General features: G+C 31.9%; 1 protein-coding gene across 20 annotated transcripts in view; it reads left to right on the top strand.

The window, feature by feature from the left end:
* Positions 1–25,664, top strand: part of Lar (tyrosine-protein phosphatase Lar) — a 455,460-nt gene extending 429,796 nt beyond the window's left edge. For 14 of the 20 annotated variants that reach the window (XM_071889555.1, XM_071889562.1, XM_071889557.1 and 11 more), the window contains 8 exons: positions 5,400–5,536; positions 14,263–14,465; positions 14,528–16,796; positions 16,862–17,095; positions 21,715–22,285; positions 22,347–22,522; positions 22,590–23,174; positions 23,237–25,664. In XM_071889555.1, the coding sequence (XP_071745656.1) occupies positions 5,400–5,536; positions 14,263–14,465; positions 14,528–16,796; positions 16,862–17,095; positions 21,715–22,285; positions 22,347–22,522; positions 22,590–23,078 (4,079 nt within the window). In that variant the 3' untranslated portion in view covers positions 23,079–23,174; positions 23,237–25,664. The remainder of the gene's footprint in view (positions 1–5,399; positions 5,537–14,262; positions 14,466–14,527; positions 16,797–16,861; positions 17,096–21,714; positions 22,286–22,346; positions 22,523–22,589; positions 23,175–23,236) is intronic. The other 6 variants (XM_040715869.2, XM_040715868.2, XM_040715867.2 and 3 more) reach the window with 3 other exon arrangements.
* Positions 25,665–25,911: the final 247 nt, after the last annotated feature.

The raw sequence follows: 25,911 nt of genomic DNA, 5'->3' as shown, positions 1-25,911 counted from the left end.
TCACTTCTCTCTCTATATATATATATGTATATAACGGAATAAATAATTTTAAAAAGGCACTGACGTCACGCAGGATGGATTCCACCCCCTTTAAGAAATGCCCATGGCTATGGTCATCGGTTCTAAATAAGTACCAACACAACACTACTATGAATAATGGGATCCTTGTGGAACAAAATATTTGCATGCCATAATACAACCATATTTGTGTTTTCAGTAACCTGCTCTATACAACCACTGCTACCCTTACCACACTAGAGCCAACCTACTATTATTATTATTTTTAATTATTTCGTTATTTTTGTGCACTTTTTAACAACAAAAAAAATAATATTTTATTTTGTTCATTTGTGTTTTTTTTCTTTTTTTTTAAATAGGAGTCATTTATGTCTATATTTATATTTACAAACACATATTTTGCATACGTTCAACATTCAAAAAACTTTCAAATCAATAAAAGAATGTTATGTACAAATATTAGGGTGTGTTTTTTTTCAGGGAAAAAGGAAGAAAGGCTTATAATAAAGGATGAATATCAATCAATCCCTTTTTCGCTTTGAAAATTGGTTTTTATTTTTAAATTAATGTTATCTTTTTTTAAATAAAAATTATAATAATAGAGGAATACTTTATAAAACATTTGGAAGATTGTTTGTTCATCTAAAATAGTTATTTATTACAAATTACTCTATTTTGGACTTAAACTCACTATTTTTAGGTAAAAAACCAATTTTTTACATACAAAGTTGCGAAATACAGAAACTTCAAGGGCAATTGAAAACCTCTTCCATATTATTTAATACGAATCAAACTTTATATTTCTTCATTTTCTACCAAAAAGAACATTTTAGGACCTAGTCCCTCCAACATTTGGAAGAAAAACGAATTTAAGAACTATTCTATATGGTATACACATAATTTAAACTCGTATACACTAAGGGGTATCTCCTGGAGTCCATTTTTCCCGGAATATCTTTGTATTTACACCTACGATAAACTTCCGAGTAAAAACATATTTCTTGGGAAATCTTGCATTTACTCATTGAGTTCTATAAGCTCACGTAATTCAATTCATTCAAATGATAAGTTGACCTGTTACATTCACTTGTGATAAAGTTTGTTTTACGATTTATGCTTTGCAAATTCAAGAGATACTTTTTTTTCCCCTTTCATATTTTTGACCTACTTAAAGCTATTGTTACCTTCCTAACGAAGCTTTTGCTTATATTTTTTAGGCTGTAGCCCCCATCCCAAATTAAAGAATTTTTGATTTATACAAGAAAAGTATATATATTTGATAATATATTTAATTTGATTTTTCAAAAAATTTTCGGAAAAAATTATTTTTTTTTGTAACCAATCGTGGGTTTTTGAAATTTATTTCTAAAAAATTTAATTTTTTGCAAACAGCTGTGGATTTTTGAAATTTGTCTCAAAAAGTTTTATATTTGAATATAATATTTGAAAATTTTTAATTTTTATTCCCTGTAATTTAATATTTTAAATTATTTTCGAAAAAATTAATTTTTGTATAATGTCTGTACATTTTTGAAAAAAAAATTCAGAAAATTTTAAATTTTTGGGCAAAAAAATTATTATTTCAAGTTTTTTTTTTAAATTCAAAAAAAAATTTTTTCTAATTTTTCCCGAAAAAAAATAATTAATGAACTTATTTCTAAAAATTCCGTCACCTCCAATAAATAAAATTAAAAAATCAGTTGTCTATTCTATTAATATAAAAAAGGTCTGACCTTATGTTGGTCAGAAAATAAAGAAGATAAAAATAGAATGCGCATTCTATTTAAAGACTACTCCTTAGAATATTACGCCATGAAGCCCTTAAAAGAAACGAACATATTTCATTATTACTTAATGATTTTAATTTGTATCTTTCACCACTGATTTACAAAGTATTTTTTCCTCTGTAAATATATAATAAACTATTTACCAATTTAAATCTAATCCTAAATTTCCTGGAAACGATACACCATCCTCGTGGATAGTTGGTCTAAGAGTGTTGTACTATATATAGACAGTATTTGACTCCTAACACACAACACTTTTTCCTCCTACCAAAAACACCGTCTTCCTCAATGGTTTGATTTGAACGCATTTGTCTGTGTAATTAAGTTATCCCGCCATCTCCATGCTTTCATGCGAAAGTGCTTATCATATTGATTTCTTCTTAAATAATTAAAGGAAATGCTCAAAAAAGTCTTTAAAAAATTTATATCTTAACTTTCTATTTCTTTTTTCTTTATTTTCCAAAACCAAAATAACAACCATAACAAAACAGCTGTTTACAGTAAGTATTTCAACATCATCTCATCTGATGGGTAGTAGAGTCGTGGACAAGTGGTGTAAATCGTCATATTTTATTACTATACGCGCATGCATTTACTTTATTTCCAACAGGGTTTTTTTTACTACTTACTTTAGGTATTCATTCATCTTCCTAGGACTTTGAAAAAAAAAATGATGACTCATCATCCACCCCTTCTTTATTAATTGAGATTGTTCATAATAATTAATATCTATTGATAATTACTTAACTCTATGATGTTGCATGTAATTAACGCACAGTAATTTGAATTCAATTAGTTGTAGTACCATAATATGTCTTTTTTTTTTTAATATGTAGGTATAATGGTTCCCATTCAGAGACTTGTGGACTTGTTTTATATATACCTTCATATAATGGGGAGACTGGAGACCCTGTACCACAACATACCAAAATATGTTTAAATCATTTTAGATAATATAATAAAAAACTAACTGTCGACATTGAATCAAACCTGTCATAAGTTTGAGTTAGGAAATAAGAAAATTGGGCACTCTATGGTGATGAATTCTTATAAATGTTGTTCAATATATTACAACTAATGTATGTAGATTGAATAAGATTTTTTTTATAAATCACTCATCAATATTACTTAAAGGATTAGAGAAATTACTTCTCAGAACCCTCTTGAGAGTGTTACTCTGATTAATATACGAGAATTCTTACTCGATACGATACAAAACAATACGAGGGAAATTGCAACACCTGTTGTAGCGGACTTCTTTGTACTGAGTGTTATAGTAGCTGAAATGTACCCTTACTGAGTGATTTATAAATTTTGCAAAAAACAAAAACAGATAGAAAATGAATCAATCAATCCAAGGCGTCCGCAGGATTATATATATATATATTTGGTTTTTAATTTTTTTGAAAATAAATCCAAAAATTAAATTTTTGAAAAAAATTTCAATTATTATATTTTTAAAGAAAAAGCTCAAAAATCGATAGTTTTTCACATAAAAATTAATTATTACATTTTTGACAAAAAAAAGTTCAAAATCCATTTTTATTCACAAAAAATTAAACTCTTTATAAAATAATTTCAAATATAAACTTTTTATGAAAAAATTTCAAAAATTCATAGCTATTCACAGAATTTTTTTAATTTATTTTTTTTGAAAAATAGTTACAAAAATCATAGATAGCTACTCATAGAAAATTGAATTTATTGGTGAAAAAATGCTACATCCTCTCGAGCCCACCCCTGCAGACGCCCCCGCAATCATTCAAATGATGAAAGTTGGACGAAAAACAACAGAAAACTCAACATTTTAGCTGAAGTATTACTTCTGAACAGAAAAAAAAATTACGTGCATTCATTATTGATTTTGCCATGTTATTACACAAAATTAATGTGCGTACATAAATTTTGTTGATGTAGTATTTTTGAATTTCTTCGATCTAAAGATTACAACTGTCTCCAGTCTCTCTTCTGAAATCTATTATATACAATTGTACACTCAAGGTTGACTTGTAAAAATAAAAAGTGTTAATTAAATTCGCGGTATTCATATGTCGTTCATAATTGCATACCTGCTTTCCAATACAACAATATGTATTTCTCTTCTCTTTTTCCATTCTTCGATTATGCCTATAAAAATATTTATAGTTCAAATATATTTTTGGTTATTGAAGAATATAAATAAATAAACAACCCCCATTCCATTCCATTGTGGATCGGCCTTTTCATACAAACGATATAATATGTACAATGTACATAAAGATAAAAGATATTAATTTGTCTATCATCTTGACAAAAGGATCACATAAAAATGATAGAATTATTTTTATGGCAACCATTGTTGTTGTTTGGGTTTTTTGGTTGGATATATATTTTAGTGTTGGGGTTCGGTCTGGAAATCCTAGAACGGTCTGAGATCCTTGTGATTTTTTTTTTTTTTTTTTTGGAACGAGTTTATTCGATTTTAACTCTAAAAAAGTGCAGTCTATATTGGTCCAAGGGATAAAATTGGTCTTGACTAGTTAATAGGAAAAATCGGTCTAGTCCAATCCAAAGTAACAATTCTATCTAGTCAGTCTATACGAATCCAAATGAAAGATTCGGTCCAAAAGTAAAATTCGGTGTAGATCAGTAGAAAGGAAAAAAATTGTGATAGACTAGTCCAAATGAAAAATTTGGTCTAGACAAAATCCAAAGCAATAATTATTTCCCACAAAATGGGTCTTATTTACAATTCAGTCTAGACTGCTCCAAAGTAAAATTCGGTCTAGTTGGGTCCCGAAAAATGGATCTTATTTAAAATTTGGTCTAGACTGATTTTAAATACAAATAGTTGATGACGTCATATGTTTTTCAAATTTTGAACACGGCACAATGACATCATAGGAAGTTTAGACAGAGATAGCCCGTCGTCTCTCATGGAATACGGAACTCTGAGTAGTTAAAAATCATCAACTTGAAAGTATATTCCTTTGATTTCCATTATTTCCCTTCTTGGGTTCCCTCTCTTGGAGGACATAAAAGTCTACTTAATCCGGCCTTAATGAATTAAAAATGGTCATAGGCCTGAGTAACTGTTAAATTTAAAGGATGTCTAAAAGAAATTTGATCTCTCATAATATATGAGACTTGGAAAAATTGGTCCACGGTCTGACAACGCAGTCTGGACCGAAAAGCCGGTCTAGAAAAAAATTAATTATGACTGAACTCTATACTGGACCGAGCCTCAACAATAATATATATTCATGTAATATATACTTATTTAGTTTCTCTGATAATCCTATCCTTCTCATCCTCCTACGTAGTCTGTATTCATATTAATACATAATAGAGCAATACATGTACATACAAATCCACTCACTTTATCAGTCCTTTATATTATATAATTTTATCATATCTTTAATTTATCTTAAAATATATATTTATTTATTTTGTACAAAAAAACCTCAGGTTTTTTTTCATGTATAAATGTCTAATACAATTGGCAAATGTTTAGATGTTTGCACATCTCTTTATTCCCTTTTCCTCTGAATATACTTATATATTTAAAGATGATTTAATTCTATTTCCTTTCCTATTTCCATCTTTATTTTCTAGTCCCTGGAGAGCCTCTAAATATCCGTGCTCTTGCTATCAACTCCAGCTCTGTACAAGTCCATTGGGATCCTCCAACAGATGATGATAAAAATGGTGTCATTCGTGGTTATCAAATCTACGTCAAACCCAAAAGCTCTGTAAGTTACTTTTTAATTTTGAATATTTATATGTAAGGCTTATTCTGCGGTATACTCAAAATATATAATGCTACATAGAAAGGAAAAATTCCTTAATTTGGAAGCAACAATCCCTGTGGATACTTCTGTATATATATATATATTTGCTTAAAATTGGTATCAAAATATATATAGCAATTTCTGTAGTGGAATCGGATGCGAAAATATTGGTATCGTGTCCACAATGAGCTACTTATCAATTAGCTAGGCGTTAAAACACACATTCAAATGTGTGTACACTACGTATAGTGTATATACGTATACATATTTATATAAATAGACTTGACCTCCGATTACAAACCACTAATTTACGACCTTTTTCTACTTTGCCTTTATTTAGTTATTTACACATGTATGTATGTTCAATGTACATTTCTTAATATATACATGAAGATAAGGAGTGCTATGCAAGGAATTTAGCCATGCCTTTTCATACCTAGGTATATGTTTGTACTACAAGTATATGTATGTATGTGAAGGGACCTCTCAATTATGTCTCGTACTCACGATTTATAAGGTACTTTTAATTTGATTCGTAGTCTCATTTATGCATGCTTTTGAGGGAAATTGGTTTTTGACTCTGCGTATGTATGTTTTTCTATTGATTTTTGAAGAAAAAGGTTGTCATTCCATACACATTTAGGGAAAGTTGTTCCTATAATGAGTTACTATGATCCCCATTTTACTATAAGTTTAGAATGTTTTATCTAGTAACGAGGTACATATAGCGTACAATCAATTCCTTGGTATTTTAGAGGTTCCATTAAGAAGTTTGAATTTGTTCCTCATCAAAGTGAGTAATAATAAATGTATTGTCAAATCCGGATATAATAAAAATATATAGTCAACTTTCTCTCAGATGCCATTTTTTACTATAAAAAGACCTTTGCGTGGAAGAAACGTGAAGTAAAAAATCACCATAAAGTCAACTTTTTCTTTTCTTTTTGGGTATAAACTTTATAGGAATTAATGAGAATGAAGAATTCTACCGAGGATTTTTCCTTTTTGTTGGCACAATTGTAAGTTGACACAAACATTGTCGTTCTATATGTTTCTTTTTAAAATTCATGTGTGTGTCCCCAAAAACACTTTTGCTGAAAGATAAGCTAAAAATCCTTGTAGATCTGTCAAAAACAATATTTAATCAAACACGGGTTGCCTCGAAATGGGGAGTTTCAAAATTACTTATTACCATAAGTATCCAAAAATTTGGCTTTTTTATATATAAAATGTATAAGAAAAATCTGTATATAGTCAACTTTTTGTCTGAAAAATAGCAGTTTCCTTTATCCAGATTTAACTATTCTTTGAAAACCGATTTCCATCATGGTATGGGGTTTCAGGGGATCCACAAAATTTTGAAATTTTGAAGAAAAAAAAAATCAAAAATCCATAGCTAATCACAAAAAAATTTCAAAATCCTGATTTGTTCAGGAAACACTGAATTTTATGGAAAAAAGTTATTAAAATTAAATTTTTTCCTAGAAAAATTTCAAAAATTCATAGTTATACTCAAAAATGAAATTTTTTGGAAAAAAATTTCAAAAATCCAGAGTTGTTCAGAATAAACTGAAATTTTTCGTCGATAAATTTCTAAAATCCATAGCTATTTTTCAAAAAATATAACTAAATTTCAAAAATTAAACTTAAAAAAAACAAATATTAAACTTAAAAAAAACAAATATTAAATTTTAAAAAATTTCAAATATTACATTTTCTAGTACGAATAAAAAATACCTCATTTAGGGGGGCTAAAGGCCCTTCAGCTCTTCCTCTGCGGACACTCCTAGGTTTAGTGTCTTTTAATGGCAAAAAAATCAGCTCATTTCTGTATTTCTCATGGGGTTTATATCAACATGGACAAACACTTGGACTTTGTAATGACTAAGGTATTGTCATGAGCCTACAGGTAGTTCTCAGGAACCCAATGGAGCAACTCCATTATCCCCTTTATCTGCCAGTTGCAACTCCCTCAGACTTTGTGATGCTGGATATGGAGGAGAATCAGCAAGGATCAGCTTATGGTCAATGTTGTTTCATGTGGATAATATTATGTGTTATACATTACTAAAGTTGAAAATTATAAGCTTTTTTTAAGTATTAGATTTTTAATGTTTTCTTTTTCAAATATGTTATAATAATTCTTTCATTCTTGATTATAAATCCAAGTATAAAATATTCATTTGTGCGTGTATTCATAAAAAAGAGTATGGTGACACTTGTGATTAAGGTTGTGTCCGGGAGGGATAGAGGGATGTAGCCCCTCCATCCTATCTCAAATTAAGGATCTTTTGCTTTTTACTAAAAAAAATGTAATATTTGAATTTGAACGAACGTCCGCGGTCCAGTCCAGTCCCACTTGTCGGTCCTTAAAGAAGGTACCATGTCATTTTTGCAGATTATTTAATTTTACATTACTTAGAACACGACCTTATTCCAGATAATATGTAATTTTCAATAAAACTACACAAAATTTGACACCGTTTATGTAGCAAATTATCATTTTATTTCTTGTGTCGAATTGTTTCTGTTATTTCATCATGTTGATACTAATTGATAAGAATTGAAGGTTTGATATCCTTAGAAAAGGTGATTTAAAAAAAAAAAAAACACACACACACACTAGAAACCAAGCTTTAACATATATTCATATGTAAATTTACACGAGTACTAAAAATTAATGAACCTATCATTGAAAAGAAAGTATTACGGTTTGTTTATATTCTATGCTATGTTTCTTTTCTACAATTTTACAAGTGTATTAAACATTTACATTAATATTGTTAATATGTCGACTGTCATTTCTTAGTTGATCCACTCTTTGATTTAATGGTGGCGTCTGTTAACTTATTCATATATGTGGTCTGTCAACAGAAAAGCCAGATAGAATGATTCCCCTAAAATTGTGTGTGGCTTAAATTGGTATTCTTGGAGGAATTGTTGTCTTTTTCCATCAACAAACCTCAAAATAGAGGAGTATCGATCAGGATTTGTCCAGGTATATAAGAGCTCCAACACATTTGATCCAAATAATGGATTCATTCACATTTTCTATTGAGTATCTTTCATATACTGATTAACTCCTTCTCTTCTTTAAACATTTGTGGTTCTCATGGTTTATGTTAGAAAGTTTCTTAAATTGGTTTGAGCCAACTGTTGAAGCATCTTTATTTAAAAAATTAATCTAATATGAACTATTCAATATTAGAACGTTGCAATTTATAATAAAAAGTTCCATCTTATAAAATAGGTAGTCAAATAATTAGTGATTTAAATCGTGTGAATTTTTCAGCTGGTCCCTTTTCCTTTAAGTTGACAAACTAAAGAGTGTCTTTTCTTCTCCTAAGGATTTTTATTTAATCCCTGAAGAGTGAAATCCCCTTTCTAATACTTTTAATTATATACAAAAGCTGTGCTCATAAAAGACAGAGAGTATCCTTGAGGATTTCTTGCGGAGTAATAATTATAAGTCCTTGTTGGATTCAGAGTAGAATTGAGGATCGGCATATGATTAATTCTTGTCAATGATTTTTAAAAATAATTCATAATTGAATTTGGGAACGAGTGAGAGTACTGTGTATGGGGATAAAGGAATTTATTTTTAAAAAATGAAATAATAAAAAGCAGGGCATAGAGATCTACTATGAAACACTAAGGAAAACACATCATACTTCCAAGAAGAAATCCACTAACCGTAGGTTTTTTTGATATTGTGTAGTTAGATACATTTTTGAAGAAAGGGAAGATATAATTTCATTTCTTGAAATACATAAACCTCAATTAAAAAAGTAAAATAAATACATGAAGGATGAGGAAGAATGAGATATTATCATAAATATAATAATACACAAGAAAGAATACAAAAACGGGGAAGAGATAGAAAGAGAGAGAGATAGAAGAACAACAAAGTATGCCTCCAAGATATTTACTTACTTCTACCATACATACACAAGGAAGATTTCATTTTTCATCATAATAATATCATTATACAGAGAGAGAGAAAATGATATATATATATATGGTATTCATATTTTCTATATATGTATTTCATAATATAGGAGAGTGAATTATTAGGCGTCGACGAACAGACACATTTTACATTAATAATATAGAAGACTCTCATGAATGAGTTGCCATTCATGATCTTATACTTAGATATTCTAAGAATAATAATAATAGCATGAGAAGTTTTTATTTAATATTATGACGTCGTGAGTACGTTAGTCTCTTAATCCTTCTGTGGCTGACCTTTAGCTACAAATCCTCGCTCATTGTTAAACCTTATCTAAAGTTACATTCATTATTTTTCATTTTATATTAGCTGTAGTACCCGGCATTCCCCGGGGATATTAGGCGTTAATTAACAGATAATTTGATTAAAAAGTATAGAAAATAATTGTCTAAGAAATCATCCATGTTACTTTTCGTTTTTCAACAGCAGACTTACACGTAGTTACTCAATTTTGTGAAGTTCTCCTATCAAGAATTAAAGAATAATATTAACAGCTTCAGAAAAATAAATTAATATGACAAGAACATCCAGAGTGTACTTTAGTCTCTAAAGCGTTCCGTGCTCCTTTTTTTACGCCCTTTTATTTAAAATTAATGTTAACATTTGTTCATTACACTGGTCAACAAAATTTAATTTTTTTCCTTGTATGGACTTTGACAACGGATTCATATAGAATTTGGGCTGCTAATTTCGAATATATGCTTAGATTTGTAATATCACATCAAGTTTTTGTGATATCTGATACTTAATATTTGTGGATGTTTACATAAAAAAGCCTATAATGATACCACGTGTTCCTGTTATGTATATATCTTTCTCTCACTTTGACTCGAGTACTTAACGTGTTTTAATATATATCTCAATGTGTGCCAGCTTTTCCTTTAGCAATAAATATATCCTTTATTTAGTCCAATCTATATCAGTAAAACTCTCATTGGATATTATTTCTTGTGTTGCTCTCCTTTGGATTTAGTAAACGTTGGAGATTATATATTAAATATTTTTTAAATCACCATCATAGCTGTTTACGAAATCAGAACACATATGTATAAGTGTATAAGCTAGCCATGTCTACATCCTCATGGATAAGAAACTGCTGTAGCGACCCAGATATATTCTGCTATATCTGTGGATGCTTCACTTTATCACCTCAAAGACGGGACATAAATCACTTCGTTAAGGGTGTGTACCTTACTTATTTTAAAGTACCGCTTGAAGCACAAAACAAGAAATGGGTACCTCACATAGTATGCACGACTTGTCTCAAAACTCTGAGATCTTGGTCTCAAGGAAAAAAAATGCTAAGCTCAAATTTGGTGTGCCAATGATTTGGAGAGAACTAACAAACTACCTAGATGATTGCTACTTCTGCCTTGTAAATGTTAAAGTATTCAATAAATAGAACAAGCGATACATGACATACTCTAGCATCTCCTCTGCAATACGGCCAGTTTCTAATTCGGAGGAAATAACTGTACCTGTTTTCACCATGTTAGCAGATATTGATGATGAAGCACATACTTCTGTCGATGATGATGATGATGAAGAAGATACAGATGCAAGTTACACAATTGAGTTGTGGACTTCCAGACTGCAAGAGCGAAACATGCTTGCTCAGGGCACAAGTGTCACATTTTATCGTAACAGAGATGAAGAACTGAGGAAGTTCTTTGATTCCGACAATCACTTTGTATACTGTAGTGACATTGTAGGGCTTCTTGTGGCTATGGGATTATCTGCGTATCATTCAAGTGAATGGAGACTCTTTATTGATAGCTCAAAAAGAAGTTTAAAGTATGTTTTACTTCACAATTGTAACATATATGGATGTATCCCTATTGGGTGCTCAGTCTCCATGAAGGAGGAGTATGAAAACATCAAAATAGTACTTGAACGATTGAAATACCTCCATCACCAGTGGTAAATCTGTGGGGATTTAAAAATGGTGAACTTCCTTTTTGGGTCAACAAGGAGGTTACACAAAATACACTTGTTTCCTTTTGCCACTGGGACAGTAGAGCTGACGACAAGGATCACTGGGTTAGAATGGAATGCCCATCAAAGCATACACTGGCACCTGGAGAGAAGAATGTCATTAATGGACCACTAGTTGATCGAAAAAACATCATCTTTCTACCATTGCACATCAAACTCGGTATTATGAAGCAGTTTGTAAAAGCTTTAGATCACAATGGTGATTGTTTTCAATACATATGTTCAACCTTTCCAAGTCTTAGTGATGCGATGAAAAAGGTTGGGATATTCGACGGACCCCAGATCAGAACATTACTCAGAGACATACATTTCATTGAGAGGATGCCCGCTGTAGAATTACTAATGTGGTGCAAGGTTTTCTTGGGAACAAGAAAAACGACAATTACCAAGAGATTGGGGATGATCTTCTCCTTAGTCTACGAGAGCTTGGGTGCAGAATGAGCATCAAACTGCACTACTTACACGGTCACCTGGACACGTTTCCAGACAACCTTGGAGATTTTAACGACGAACAAGGTGAGAGGTTCCACCAATACATTAAAGTCATGGAAGACAGATATCAAGGTCGTTGGGACTCACGTATGATTATTGCTGGAGTTTGATGAGGGATCATTCGGATGCTTCACATAAGAGGGCGTCATCAAAAAGGAAACTTACCCCAAAAATGAACTAATATGTTTGTCTACAAACAAAAATATACTGTTCCTGCATCTACTAGTTTGATATAACATTCAGTGTTTGTAATAATATTGAATTTTGTCAAATATGTGTTAGTACTTTTAAATTTTGTATTTTTTTTTAGTTTTGTATATTTAAACAAAATTAGATTGTTGTGTCTTGTATTGAAAAATAAAATAAAACCTTTTAATCAATCTATATTTCAAAAACCTCTTGTGATAACCAACAACTAGTGACACATTGAAATCAGCAGCCAATATGCAAATAAAATAGAAAAAATAAAAAATAATAATAATGTATTATTTTTCTCTCGTAATTTAAGGATTTTTGGTATGTGTTATAGTATTTTTTCATCACCCCGTTATTCAAAAAATTGATGTTATAGGCAAAAACTAATGACAGATTTGGAATCAACAGCCAAAATGGAGTTAGATTTAATGTATAAACCCTGTGTAAGAAAAATTGTGCTGGCCAGTGTTATTTGTCACATTAGATCATACGATAAGGTGGTTTTACGGTGTGAGTTGTAAAGATCCAAATATTTCCTTCTTTTTTTTTTTTTGTTGTCCTACTATTAAATTCAAAACCGTGTAAAAGTTTAATTTCAAACAGAATAGTTCTTATTTTATAATGTAAAACTTACTATGAAAGCTACTACTAAAATGACCTATTAAAGGAATATGTAAAAAAAAATACCCATAAAATTCAGTTGACAGGATATCCCCTCATAAAGTTATACTTGATTAGCATTTTATGCGCATTTATTTTGTAGAATGAAAGATTTAGATGGATTTATTTATTATTTTTTTTTGTAATTGCAAAAACGCAATTAATATTCTTCAGTTTGTTATAAATGTGCTTACATTTTAAGTAGTTTCATTTGTTAAATCAAAAAAGTAATGAAAATATTATTCAGTATAACTTTAAAATCTGACCGTGGGTACCGAATAACAGTGATAACTGTTTCATTTAATGATAATTTCCGCATCTCAAATTTAGAATAATATATTTATTGAATTTATTATATATATATATTTTTATTATGGCTCCCAGGAATTACTTAAAAATTATTTTAGTCAATTAATATTTTTTTATAATTACTCACGAATAGTTGCATTAAAATGACAAACGTTGTACTTAATAGTAAGCTAAAATACGCTGAATATATGTATTAGCAATTATTTCAAGTTGACCGTCATTTTCTTAGGAAATCAGTCGTAGCAAATTAATCATTATGGAAATAGCTATTTTATTTCTTTGTAGATTTTTTTTTTTAATTAATCGTGTTTTGTGAATAATTTTCAGACTGGTAATTAAATTGCTACCTAGGCATTTAACATTGTGTTTAATAGTCTTTATACAGGGGCGTCCGTATGATTATGTATTATTTTTTTTAGGGGGAGGGGGATCAAAATTCCATAGCTATTCAAAAATATTGAATTTCTTAAAAAAAATTCGAAGATCCACAGCTGTTTACAAAAAATTAAATTGTATAAAAGAAAATTTAAGATACTCAGCCCCCCCCCCCCTCATAAGTATTTAAATACCCTTTTCTTTCTGTCTCTCTCCATATTTTATCTAATGAAACATATTTATTATATCAATACTAAAAGAAAATGCCTTCTTTTAAAATATATATTAATATGTATCTCTGTATTGTAGTCTTTGTTTTACGCCTACAATAATTAATAGCGTTTAATCTATTTATGATTCCCCTTGAATAATAACAATACTAATAGTAGCAACAAAAAATATTGCTATAGCCATTATTATTTGCATTGTAGCCGAGAAAAAAATAATATAGGAGTCATATTTATAAATGCATCCTTATACATATACAAGATATTAATCATACAAAACATTTGCACATATAATATCTATTCGCAAAAAAACCACAATTCCCAGCCAAAAGCTATATAGAGAATGGTTAAAATACATTTTTGCACTCGTATATATATTTTTTAACTATTTATATAATTAATGGCTTGTCTCTCTCCATTAGGAATCTGAGTACTATACTATGCCTCTAAGGTTCATTACACGTAACGGAAAGGAAACAGAGTTTAACGTAACTGGACTCCAGCCAGATACACGCTACGTCATTCAAGTAGCTGCATTGACGCGCATAGGGGATGGTACGCGGAGCAAGCCTGTTAAAGTTAAAACCCCTGGAGGTGTTCCTTCACGTCCCAACATTGACGTCAAGTAATATTTGTACTTATGCTATTTTGAAGCTTAATTCTATCATGCTTTCTTTTTCCTTTCAGACTTATTAAGAAGGATCCAACTATTACTATGGACATTGAATGGACAAAGCCTGTCAAGACCTATGGTGAACTAAAGGGTTATCGTGTTCGCTATGGACGAAGGGGCTTTAAGCTCACGGAAATCCTGATCACAGACAAAGATGTTCAACATCAAGAGATCTCCAATTTAGAGAAAGGGATCGAGTATGAGTTCCGTATCGCAGGTATCAATAAAGTAGGGTCGGGTCAAGAGGCTATTAAGCCTTATTTGACACCTGAAGGAGTACCCACGGATTCACCTAAAAATATTACGACGAGATTTCAAACCCCTGATGTCATTGAAATATCTTATGACGCTCCTCCTGAGGAGTCCAGGAATGGGCAAATCACCATGTATGACATTCAATTTTGGAAGGCTGTCTCTCCAGAGGAAAAAAGAATTAGATCTACCACTGAGAGGAAAACTGTATTTGCTAATCTAGAGGATAATACCGAGTACAAGTTTAGTGTGAGAGCCAATACTAGGAAAGGTTATGGCCCTTGGAGTACTCAAGTCTCTTTTCGAACGGATAGGAATATAATACGTGCTCCTCTAAATGTTCAAGCCATGGCCACTTCAGGCTCTTCCATTGAGGTCTGGTGGGAGGCTGTTCCTCTACGAACTAAAGTGATTGGCTATGAAATATTTTATACCATGACAGAGGTGGATGACTTGGACAAATGGCAAAGGAAAACTGTAGGCCTTGTAACATCAGCAGATCTAATCAATTTGGAAAGTGATGCTCGATATGCAGTTGCTGTTGCTGCTAGAACCCACGAAGGACTTGGGAGACTCTCTCAAAGGATCAACGTCAAAGTTCGCCCTCGGGATGTTGTGGTCAATCTTAGAGCTCGAGATGTTACCACTCATACTATGACTCTCAGCTGGGGTCAACCCATTCACCTCACTCCTATCAATTATAAAATATCTTATAATGCTTACAAAGAATTTGTAGATGCACAAGGTATCACTCAATCCGCAACAATCCCAACCATTACGATTCTAGTTTCTCCTAAAACCACTGAATATGTCATCAAGGATCTTAGTCCTTTTACTACATATCATGTGAATGTCACTGCAATTCCCCCAGATAGAAGATACCGACCTCCCGCTAAAATAACTGTTACAACCCAGATGGCAGCTCCACAACCCATGGTCAAACCTGATTTCTATGGAGTCCGTAAAAGAAATAAGGGAGAATTAACCGTATTTTTGCCTCAAGCCTCTGAGGAGTACGGACCCATTTCTCACTATTATTTAGTTGTCATTCCCAATAGCAATTCCTCTACCGTCAAGTATCCGGATCAGTATGACACTGTTGACTTAGTAGCTAACTCCAAGCGAAAAAATAAGAATCGTGGAGATGAGGATGAACCATATATAGCAGCCAAGTTTCTTCAAAGGGCTATTCCATACACATTTGTTCTTGGAAACGGAGAAAATCATGAGGGCTTCATCAATCGTAAGTTGGAAGAAGAGAAAATGTACAAGATATTTGTTAGGGCCTATGTAGACACTCCTCAGAAACATCTCTACACCTCGAGCCCCTTCTCACCTGAACTCTCATTAGGAATGACTCAAGAGCCACCAGGTCCACCTCCTCAACGTCCTAGACCTGGAAGAGATATGTATAACGGAGAAAACCCTAAAGGCATGCCCAACCATGACACGAGCTCAATGATCTGGGTCGTTGGACCCGTCATTGCGGGTATTGCCCTGGCTCTTCTTGTAGTACTTATTGTGGTTCTAAGGAGAAGGCGTCAGAATCCTAAGCAGGCCCTTGCAGGAGACGATGTCCTTGTAGGTGGATTAGAGCAAGGGGCAGTCATGACTCCTCTCATGTCTGGTTTCGAGTCAGCAGGAAACAATAATTGCGCAGTGATTTCATATCCACCTCCACCCCCGCCTTCAGACCCAGTTGAGCTTAGACGACTCAATTTCCAAACCCCTGGAATGATCTCTCATCCTCCCATACCTGTGAATGAACTTGCACTCAGAATCGATGATCTGAAAGGAAATGACAACCTTAAGTTCTCTCAGGAGTATGAGAGTATAGAGCCTGGACAGCAATTCACATGGGATAACTCCTCTATGGAAATCAACAAACCCAAGAATCGATACGCAAACGTAATTGCCTATGACCATTCACGAGTCGTCCTTCAGCCTGTAGATGGTGTGCCTGGCTCGGACTACATCAATGGGAACTACTGCGATGGCTATCGCAAGCAAAATGCTTATATTGCGACTCAGGTACACTATACATAAATAAATGTTATTCTTCATATCTAACCATAATATAAAATTATTTTCAACAGGGTCCATTACCAGAGACATTCGCAGACTTTTGGCGCATGGTTTGGGAGCAAAGATCTTCTACGATCGTGATGTTGACTAAATTAGAAGAGCGTGCTCGTCTTAAATGTGATCAGTATTGGCCCACAAGAGGAACAGAAAGCTACGGAGTCATGTCAGTGACTCTAACGGATACGCAAGAGCTAGCTACTTATGTTATTAGAACATTTCAACTCCAACGAGTGAGTTCCTTGAATGTAAGCTATACCTTTCCTCCCCTTTTTCGTTTCTTTTCGTGATTATTTGCAACTCAGTCATACAATCTTTCTGCGTGAAATTTCTCGCTAGCTCGTTCGCTCTTTCTTTTCTTTCTCTGAACATAAATACATAGTTATGAATTCAGTGTTTTCTTCGTTTTCATCTGTTGGAAACACTCTGAGAGTCCTACATATTATGTATCTTATTCACATTCAGGTTTGTGACTCTTACATATTTCAAGTAATACGTTCAAATATTTTTTACGCATAAGATGTTGTATACATCAGGGTGATTTGTTTTCGAATTTCGATTATGGCTACTGCGCAAAAGTTGTTGGAATGTGTTCAGAAAAGGACTTATGTGTACGTCATTCGTTATTTTACATAAAACCATTTTGAGAGACGTTTATCTTCTCTAAAAAAATGAAAAAAATTATAAAAATATAATAGTTTTTTAGCTCGCCCGTTTTTGAAGATGACAAACTAAAGTGTATCTTTTCTCCTCCAAAACATCATTTAAATTGTCAAACTATCTAGTTCACTACTACATATCAGACCTAAAAGTGTTTTTTTTCAATTCGGTCCTTGATAACGTCAGTCAACTTTATTTATTTTTCTTTTAATTAGTTCCAGTACTTACTGTACAAAGTTCAGTCCTAAGACTGAACGGGACCGAAAAAAATGAAGGTTGGCAAAACACTGACTTACACTTATAACTCCTAAGCCTTACCCTCCGCCATTCATGGCCTTACATTTTATACTGAGAGATCATATTCTCAAGAATGAAAGAGTAATGAGAATTAAATTTATAAATTATAAAAGACATGCACGCTACAAAAAGGCTTATGATTTACAACCATAGCTATAAATATTCAAAGCGAAAGTTTTTTTGTTTTGATTGGCATGTTTGTCGCTTCTTTCTTATAAGTTAGAGTCTTTAGGTAACACGGTACTTAAGTATTGTCCCTAAAAAACTTTTCCGCGAGAGCCTTAATCAAAATTTGAATTAAAGTATATAACAAAAACCCCTAATCAATGTTCCTACTACAATGTTATATCGCATTTTATGTCTCCATTAAGTTTCTTCTATTATTTATAATGTAAGTTCCCCCCCCCCTCCTTCTCCTCCTCCTTAGCATGTTATTTACTTCGTCTCTTTGGGATTAATACACGTTGTCGTTTTACATATGTAAGCTGTATAATATACATATAATCACACACTACATCGCTAGAGCATGACTCGAGGTTGGAATTCACTCCTCTTCCGTATTTTATTACTCAAAATTAATATCGATTAGTACGAATATTAAGGCGGATTTTTTTAATAGTAATACATACAATATTATACAAACATACTTTCCCTCCCTTCCTCTAAGTAAATGCTCATTTATTCCGCCTAATAAAATAGAAATTCAAGAAAAAGCAACTACTTGAAACACGCAAAAATATGTTCTTATATGTTCTAATATTAATTGTTTTCTATGTATTTATTTTGTACATACATATATTTCTCTATTTCTTAGAGAAATATACATATGTATGTACAAAAGAAATACATTTGATGGAGTGTTTTGTGTTTTCGTTCTTGCTTTTTGCTTTGTTTTTATGAATAATAATTATTATTACAATTATTATTAATCGTAAAATAGCTAATACAACCTACCATAACATATATTACTATGTACATTAGACTGTCCCATCTTTGGGTAAGTATTTGTTTCCCCTTGCACAAATATATTTTCTGTTAAGGAGAATCGAAAAACTGACTTAGGAAAGTATGTAACCTCTCACGCCAAAATTGGTGGTGAGACGTTACATTTTACGATAATATTACACCTAGAGATGGGTTTTGTGTAAAAACGTGAAGAGAAAGCCGGAGATAGAGACATGAACGAAGACCCTTGTTAATAGCAGCTGCCTGAATTACTGATATAAAGAAGAGAATCTTCTGCATTTAAAATAGTATTAGTACAGGGAAAATATTGTAATTGTAATTAAATTCATATATTTATCTTATTATGGATTTTTAAATCAATTTACACCAAAGGTTAGAGAAAATCCTTTTTTTGGAGAGAGATGTGAACACAGACATCCAACAAAAATGAACAAAAAAGAAGAAAGAGCATTAAAAAATAATCGTTTTTCTTTTTCTAATCCCTACACATAGTTTTTTTCTTTACACAGATCCCTTCTTTAACTATAAGTAAAGAAGGGATTCATATATATTAATTTTATAATGGAATTATAAATCAATTCACACCAAAGCTAGGCTAGTAAACTTAGTTTTTTCTTTACAAAGAACTTATTTATAGTTAAAGAATGGATCTGTGTAAAGAAAAAACTAAGTTTACTCTCCTATCCTTGGTGTGAATTGATTTAAAATTGCATTATAAAACGAATTTAAATATAATTATAATACTTTTCCTACACTAATGTAAAAGGTTCTCTCTTTATAGCAGTAATTCATTTTCTCCCCCCTCCAAAAGTATTAAGCAGATAGGTGATGCTAACAAGGATCTTAATTCAAGTGTACCTTATGTTTTGCTCCCAACTTCTCCTCACGCTCTTACAGAAATCCTAATCTCTGACTATAAGTCAAAAATTGTTCAAACTATATTTTTTATCATTTAACTTCTCAGATAAAATATTGTACACCTTGTGTTTTATAATTATTTAATAGGTCTAACTAAGATGTGATCAATGATTTGCGGAGTTTCCCTGTTTTATGAAAGATTAAATCTTCCTTTTTTTTTTGTTTAAGAAATATCATTTTTACTAGTCATGGAATTCCAGAACCACGGAAAAATCACGCATGCTGTTTAATTTCTTTTTATTTATTCTTGAAGGAATGGACGTTGACTCTTTTTTTTAATCAATCATTTCTTTCATATTCTCCTCATGGGGAAATAAAGATTCTGCGTGATTATTCCAGGTCTATTTATTCACGTTATTTTTCCCCTCCGTCTCTTCCTACATTCATTCTTTGATTTATATTCTGAATAGAGATTCAGCACTGGAGCGGAGGCACACTCTGCTAGTCATTAAAAAATGATGTAAAAAGTTACAAAGTAATGGGAACGTCTAATCATCACTGAACTATAACAAGTAATAAAAAAAATAGAGAGGTGAAAATCAAAACTCTATCTCTATTTAAGAATAAACCTAATAAGTCTAAGGCCACAAATCCTTCCGCAAGGCACGTATTTTTAGAGCAAATCGCTTCAAAGCGAAAATGAGACTTCTGGTATTAAAAATAGAATTTCTATGAGTGTCATAAATAGTTGTAGTATCATTTTCGATGACAATCGGAGTTTGAAGAAAAAAGTTGTCCTTTAAAACTCCATGAACTATCCTACATCTTGCATTGTTATACTTGATAATAAAACAGGGAAACAACAAGTCATTGATTAAATCTTATTATTAAAAATAGGATGAACAATATTTTTATCTGATAAGGTGAATACTTTAAAATATCAACCGTACAATTTGTGACTCATAGCATCATATTTTTGGCGGACCCAGAAGTATTAAAATAGACAATTTCGACTCATAATTTCCATTTTTTTGTAAAGAGCCTTTACTATGCAAAAAATGGGGTGAGAGCACTAAAAATTTGCTAAAATCATTTTTTGGATTCTAATTATAAAAAATGGTGTTTGTGGAGGGGAAAAAAATATTTACTCCCAAACAGGAAAGTCTATATATACATATATGTACAATAGACCACTATGATTTTTGACCTTTTTCGAATTTCGATTAGGGCAAGTATTCATATGGTATGATAATGACGCTTGCAAAATCGCATTGTCCTACGAGTTCATCCTTATATCGCACATCTCGATCAAATTATGAAAAAAGGCAAGACTTTTTACTAATTAAATATAAAGAATAAGAAGACACTTCAAGTTATTTTACGTAAAATAATTTTGGCACTTTTTTAACCTATAAAAAGTGTTAAAAAGTTTTTTTCCTAAAATTGTTTTATTGAACAAAAAAAGAAAAGAAAAAAAACAGTTTGATGATCCGCGTATAGCGCGCATTCTTTTTTGTACATTTTCAGAAGGGAAAGATCAAAATTTTCTCTCTTTTTACTCCAAAGGAGGTAGCTTTTGAAAAAACTTTAAAAATATTTTTGATAGATTAGAATAATATGTATCCTAGTTAATTAACACAAAGTAATGATTAATGCAGTATTTTAATCTTTATTATGAAATAAATTACTCTTGTCTCCTTTCAAACTTTGACAAAGATGTATTACCTAAAGATGATATCGTAGAGAAATGCAATTTGGATAGTTTATTATCTGACTATATGACAAATTTTCCAAACCAGCTGTAATCGAAATTCGGAAAAAAAATGGAAAAACAACCACCCTAATGTAATCTTATTTAAATAACATGTATCTATATACTACTACTAAACCCTTATTCATTCCGGACCCAATTGGTAATTATATCCCAAGTAACCATCATCTCTCTCTCTACCTTTTATAACCATTATCATTTGATTATTATATTAATATACAAACTACTTACTTCTTAAGTATGTTTACATTTATGTTTCATTCATCCCAGTAATGAATGTCTTTTTTTCTACTTTTTATTCATTATGATAAAAAGATGGGTTTTACGGATAGGCGTGAGGTGAAGCAATTTCAGTATACAGCCTGGCCAGATCATGGCGTACCCGAACACCCTGCTCCATTCCTCCTTTTCCTAAGGAGAATAAACTGTATGAATCCCATGGATGCAGGTCCGGTAATTACCCATTGCTCTGCTGGAGTTGGAAGAACGGGTGCCTTCATAGTCATTGACTCCATGTTAGAGAGGATAAAGAACGAAAAAACGATTGATGTCTATGGTCATGTAACGTGTCTTCGTGCTCAAAGGAACTACATGGTTCAAACGGAGGATCAGTATGTATTTATTCACGACGCTCTCCTTGAGGCTGTTATGGCAGGACATACTGAGGTCTCAGCTCGCAATCTCCATCATCATATACAGACTCTTATGCAAACTGAGCCCGGGGAGAATGTCACGGGAATGGAAATGGAGTTTAAGAAGCTCTCAAATGTCAAAGCAGAGCCTGCTCGCTTTATGAGTGCGAATCTACCAGTCAATAAATTTAAAAATAGATTAGTTAATATCCTACCCTTTGAAACCTCTCGCGTTTGTCTTCAGCCCATCAGAGGTGAGGGACTCTACCTATTCTTCAATTTATTCATCTTTTAATTGTCATTTTGTGTCCTTAGGTGTGGAAGGGTCAGATTATATTAATGCCAGCTATATCGACGGTTATAGATATCGAAACGCTTACATAGCTACACAGGGCCCTCTGAACGAAACTATTGAAGACTTTTGGCGTATGCTCTGGGAGCATAATTCAACCATAGTCGTCATGCTGACAAAACAGCGAGAAATGGGCAGAGTAATAAATCCTTCGCATTATCTTTTTGTATGACCCTAGTTATTCATTTATTTTTCTTTCTTTTCAGGAAAAATGCGCTCAATATTGGCCCAATGACCGTTCAGCTCGTTATCAATTTTTTGTAGTAGATCCAATTGCGGAGTATAATATGCCTCAGTACCTGTTACGTGAATTTAAAGTCACAGACGCCCGCGATGGCCAATCTCGTACAGTAAGACAATTTCAATTTACGGATTGGCCAGAGCAAGGTGTTCCAAAGTCTGGAGATGGCTTCATTGAATTTATTGGACAAGTCCATAAGACAAAAGAACAATTTGGCCAAGAAGGTCCCATCACAGTGCATTGCAGTGCGGGTGTCGGCCGAACAGGGGTTTTCATTACTTTAAGTATAGTTTTGGAGCGATTGCAGTACGAAGGAGTTGTAGACACCTTTCAAACTGTTCGAGCTTTAAGGACTCAACGACCAGCTATGGTTCAGACCGAAGACCAATATCAATTTTGTTATCGCGCCGCTTTAGAATATCTCTCTTCGTTTGATCAGATATACCCAGAATGACAATCAACCGTTCTGGAACTCGGAGTCTGAAATCGTTATGTCATCCTGCTTTTGTCAACAAGACCTAATCCCCCATTTTTATGCTTCAAACTCCACGTATGTATCAATCCTATCAATGAACAATTTCCGTACTTATTCTCAGTTTTCTTCTATTTCAGTTCCCACCAAATGTGCCCATGAGATCTTCATTCAGTTCGTGTGGAACTCCTGTCTCCAGAACTTTTTATCCTCCTCCCCCAAATTATCCACAACAAAGAGAAGAACCTTCTTCAACCTCCACATCTACATCAAAGTGGAAGAAATTAAAGTCAGGAATATACCCTCACCGAATCTTTGACCCTATATCCAACTGGGTTCTTCGCCGGAATCGTAGGCCGTCTCCTCGTCAGCATCTTTCAGAGGATGAAGATAAAAGAGGAGGAAATAGCGGTCTGCCTCTTCAGCTGATTCGTAATGATGGTCGCTATCATCATATACCTCAACCCACATATATGAATGGACGTGCGCATGAAGATGAAATTAGACCCTATGATGAGGAAGAGGATGATGAAGATTCTCCTCCATATCAATTGGCGGACCATGGTCAAACTTCTCAACGAATTCATCAACAACATCAAACAGACTCCGAAATTTCAGAACTAAAAAACTAAAGACTTAGCATATACTTACTTAACTATGAACTACCTACAATAAGAATATAAGATACTCGTAAATACATAATAAAATATAAACATCAGTCGTAAAAACCAACCCCTCTCCACATTTATAGAAAGAAGCATCAAAAGTCCTATGTCATCATCTCTCAAAAGACAATATATTATTATTATGGTAAATCAGCTTTTTGAACTATTTAATAAAAAAATTAAACGCAGTGCCATGGACATCCCCCTTCATTTCTCCTCTTATCTCTTTTCTTTTCGTTACCGAGTTTTTTAAATAACATGAATTCATCATTTGAAACAGTTACTCTTTTCAGTTTTGTTGTACAAATCCCATTTTGTCGTTGTACTCGTTCTATTGGATTATAATCATTGACTCTTACAACATACAATTCCCTCCCGCATCTCCATATCTTCTATTACCCGTCATATATTCACAATATCCATTAATTTGTGTTAATTAAAACAAAAAACTCAAACCATTTTTACCTCGGATTGGAACTCTTATAATTATTTTAAATTGAAACGGAATCCATATCATGACTCCCCTATTCATTGCTACCTTAGGCCGAAGAGCAAAAATACTTATCATTGAATTAATTATTGTTATTACTAATCAAATTTCCTATCAATTTGTACATTATTATTAATAATTAATTATCATCTGTGTGTGTTTTGTGCAGAAAGTTTCTGTGTTGTTTTGTCAGAATCGTTTGGTTTTTTTTTTTCATGCACCTTTCTGTTCGTTAGTTAGATAGAAGTTATTATAGTAGTAGAAAAAATATTATCCCCTCCTTCACTAATTTGTGCTTTTCTCCCCCCCCCCCCCTCAAAAGACATAATTATAATTAATTTGTTTTTAACCCTTAATAAATAACCTTCTCGATTGGCCAGTCTCACCATATATTACTTAAAATCTCAATCAATTGATCAATTACAAAAGGAAATAAATAATTACACTGGGTGCAAAGCAGGATGACTTATTAGTGAAGCCCCCGCAATTAAACATTATAATTAATACATAATTAAATACAAATTTATAAAATATATTATTAGAAGAATTTCTACTATATTATTTCTATGTAAGGTTGAGTTACATACATGCAATTGATGAGGAGAGAGGAAAAGAAAGAGAGAGATTGTACAGACACACACAATAACCCATTAATTAATTATCATTTAAAATTAATTAAATTTGTGAATATGAGATATTGCATTGTTAACTTGATATACTGTATACATATTTCAAGGAAGAGCAACAATAATAGTTAATTACCACAATGTAGTTCCTATAAATTGTATTTTGTAAAATAAATAAATATTTTTTTTTTTTTTGTTGTTTGACTCCATTGTAGTCATTTAAGCATTATTAATATTAATTAAATATAAAGATTTAATTTTTTTTTTTTTTTTACAAGAAAAAAAAGAAACAATCGTTTATTAATTAATTATTACCTAGATATACAGGTACACACTCGACAAAAATTGACATAATTATATATTTTTATTTCATAGATCATAATATTCATTTTCTGATTTGTACTTGTTTTGCATAATTAATAATTATGATTATTTTGTCTTGAGTGGTGGATGTCGGAGAAATAATCATCAGTGGTGGTTCTTTTTGATGGCAATTATAATTGATTAATTATATAATAATGATGATGATATGACTACTCAATTACTTTCAATTATCCTTGATGATTTATGGAAATTTTCAAATAACGATTACATACGTCATATATACAATTAATTATAAAAAGTTGGTTTTTAGAACTTTTTATGAACACCCCCCTCTATCCCCCAAACCATGTTTTTTGATCTCCTTAACCTACTATTATTTATTTTTTTGTGCGCAAAGAATATACATTATTATTACAAATTATATTGTGACCATTATTAATGATAATAAATATTAAATTTCGTTCATGCTTTGTCTTATTGCGTAGAGTATAATATCAATGGTTGGGGTAATTTGATATAATGTTATGTGTACCAATAAATATTCTCAGAACATTTAATTCTCACCATAGTAATTCTGAGTGATATTTGATCTAGAATTGTTTTAAAAAAATGACTTCAGACGAATGTGATACTAGTTGGCAGTCTAAAGAGTGTTTTTGTTTTTTAATTTCAAAGCTGTTATCATTATTTTTTCATTCTTGAGGAGGAAT

Source organism: Lepeophtheirus salmonis, chromosome 6, assembly GCF_016086655.4.
Source record: "Lepeophtheirus salmonis chromosome 6, UVic_Lsal_1.4, whole genome shotgun sequence".
Lineage (NCBI taxonomy): Eukaryota > Metazoa > Arthropoda > Copepoda > Siphonostomatoida > Caligidae > Lepeophtheirus > Lepeophtheirus salmonis.
This window is presented reverse-complemented; position numbering and strand designations above follow the sequence as displayed.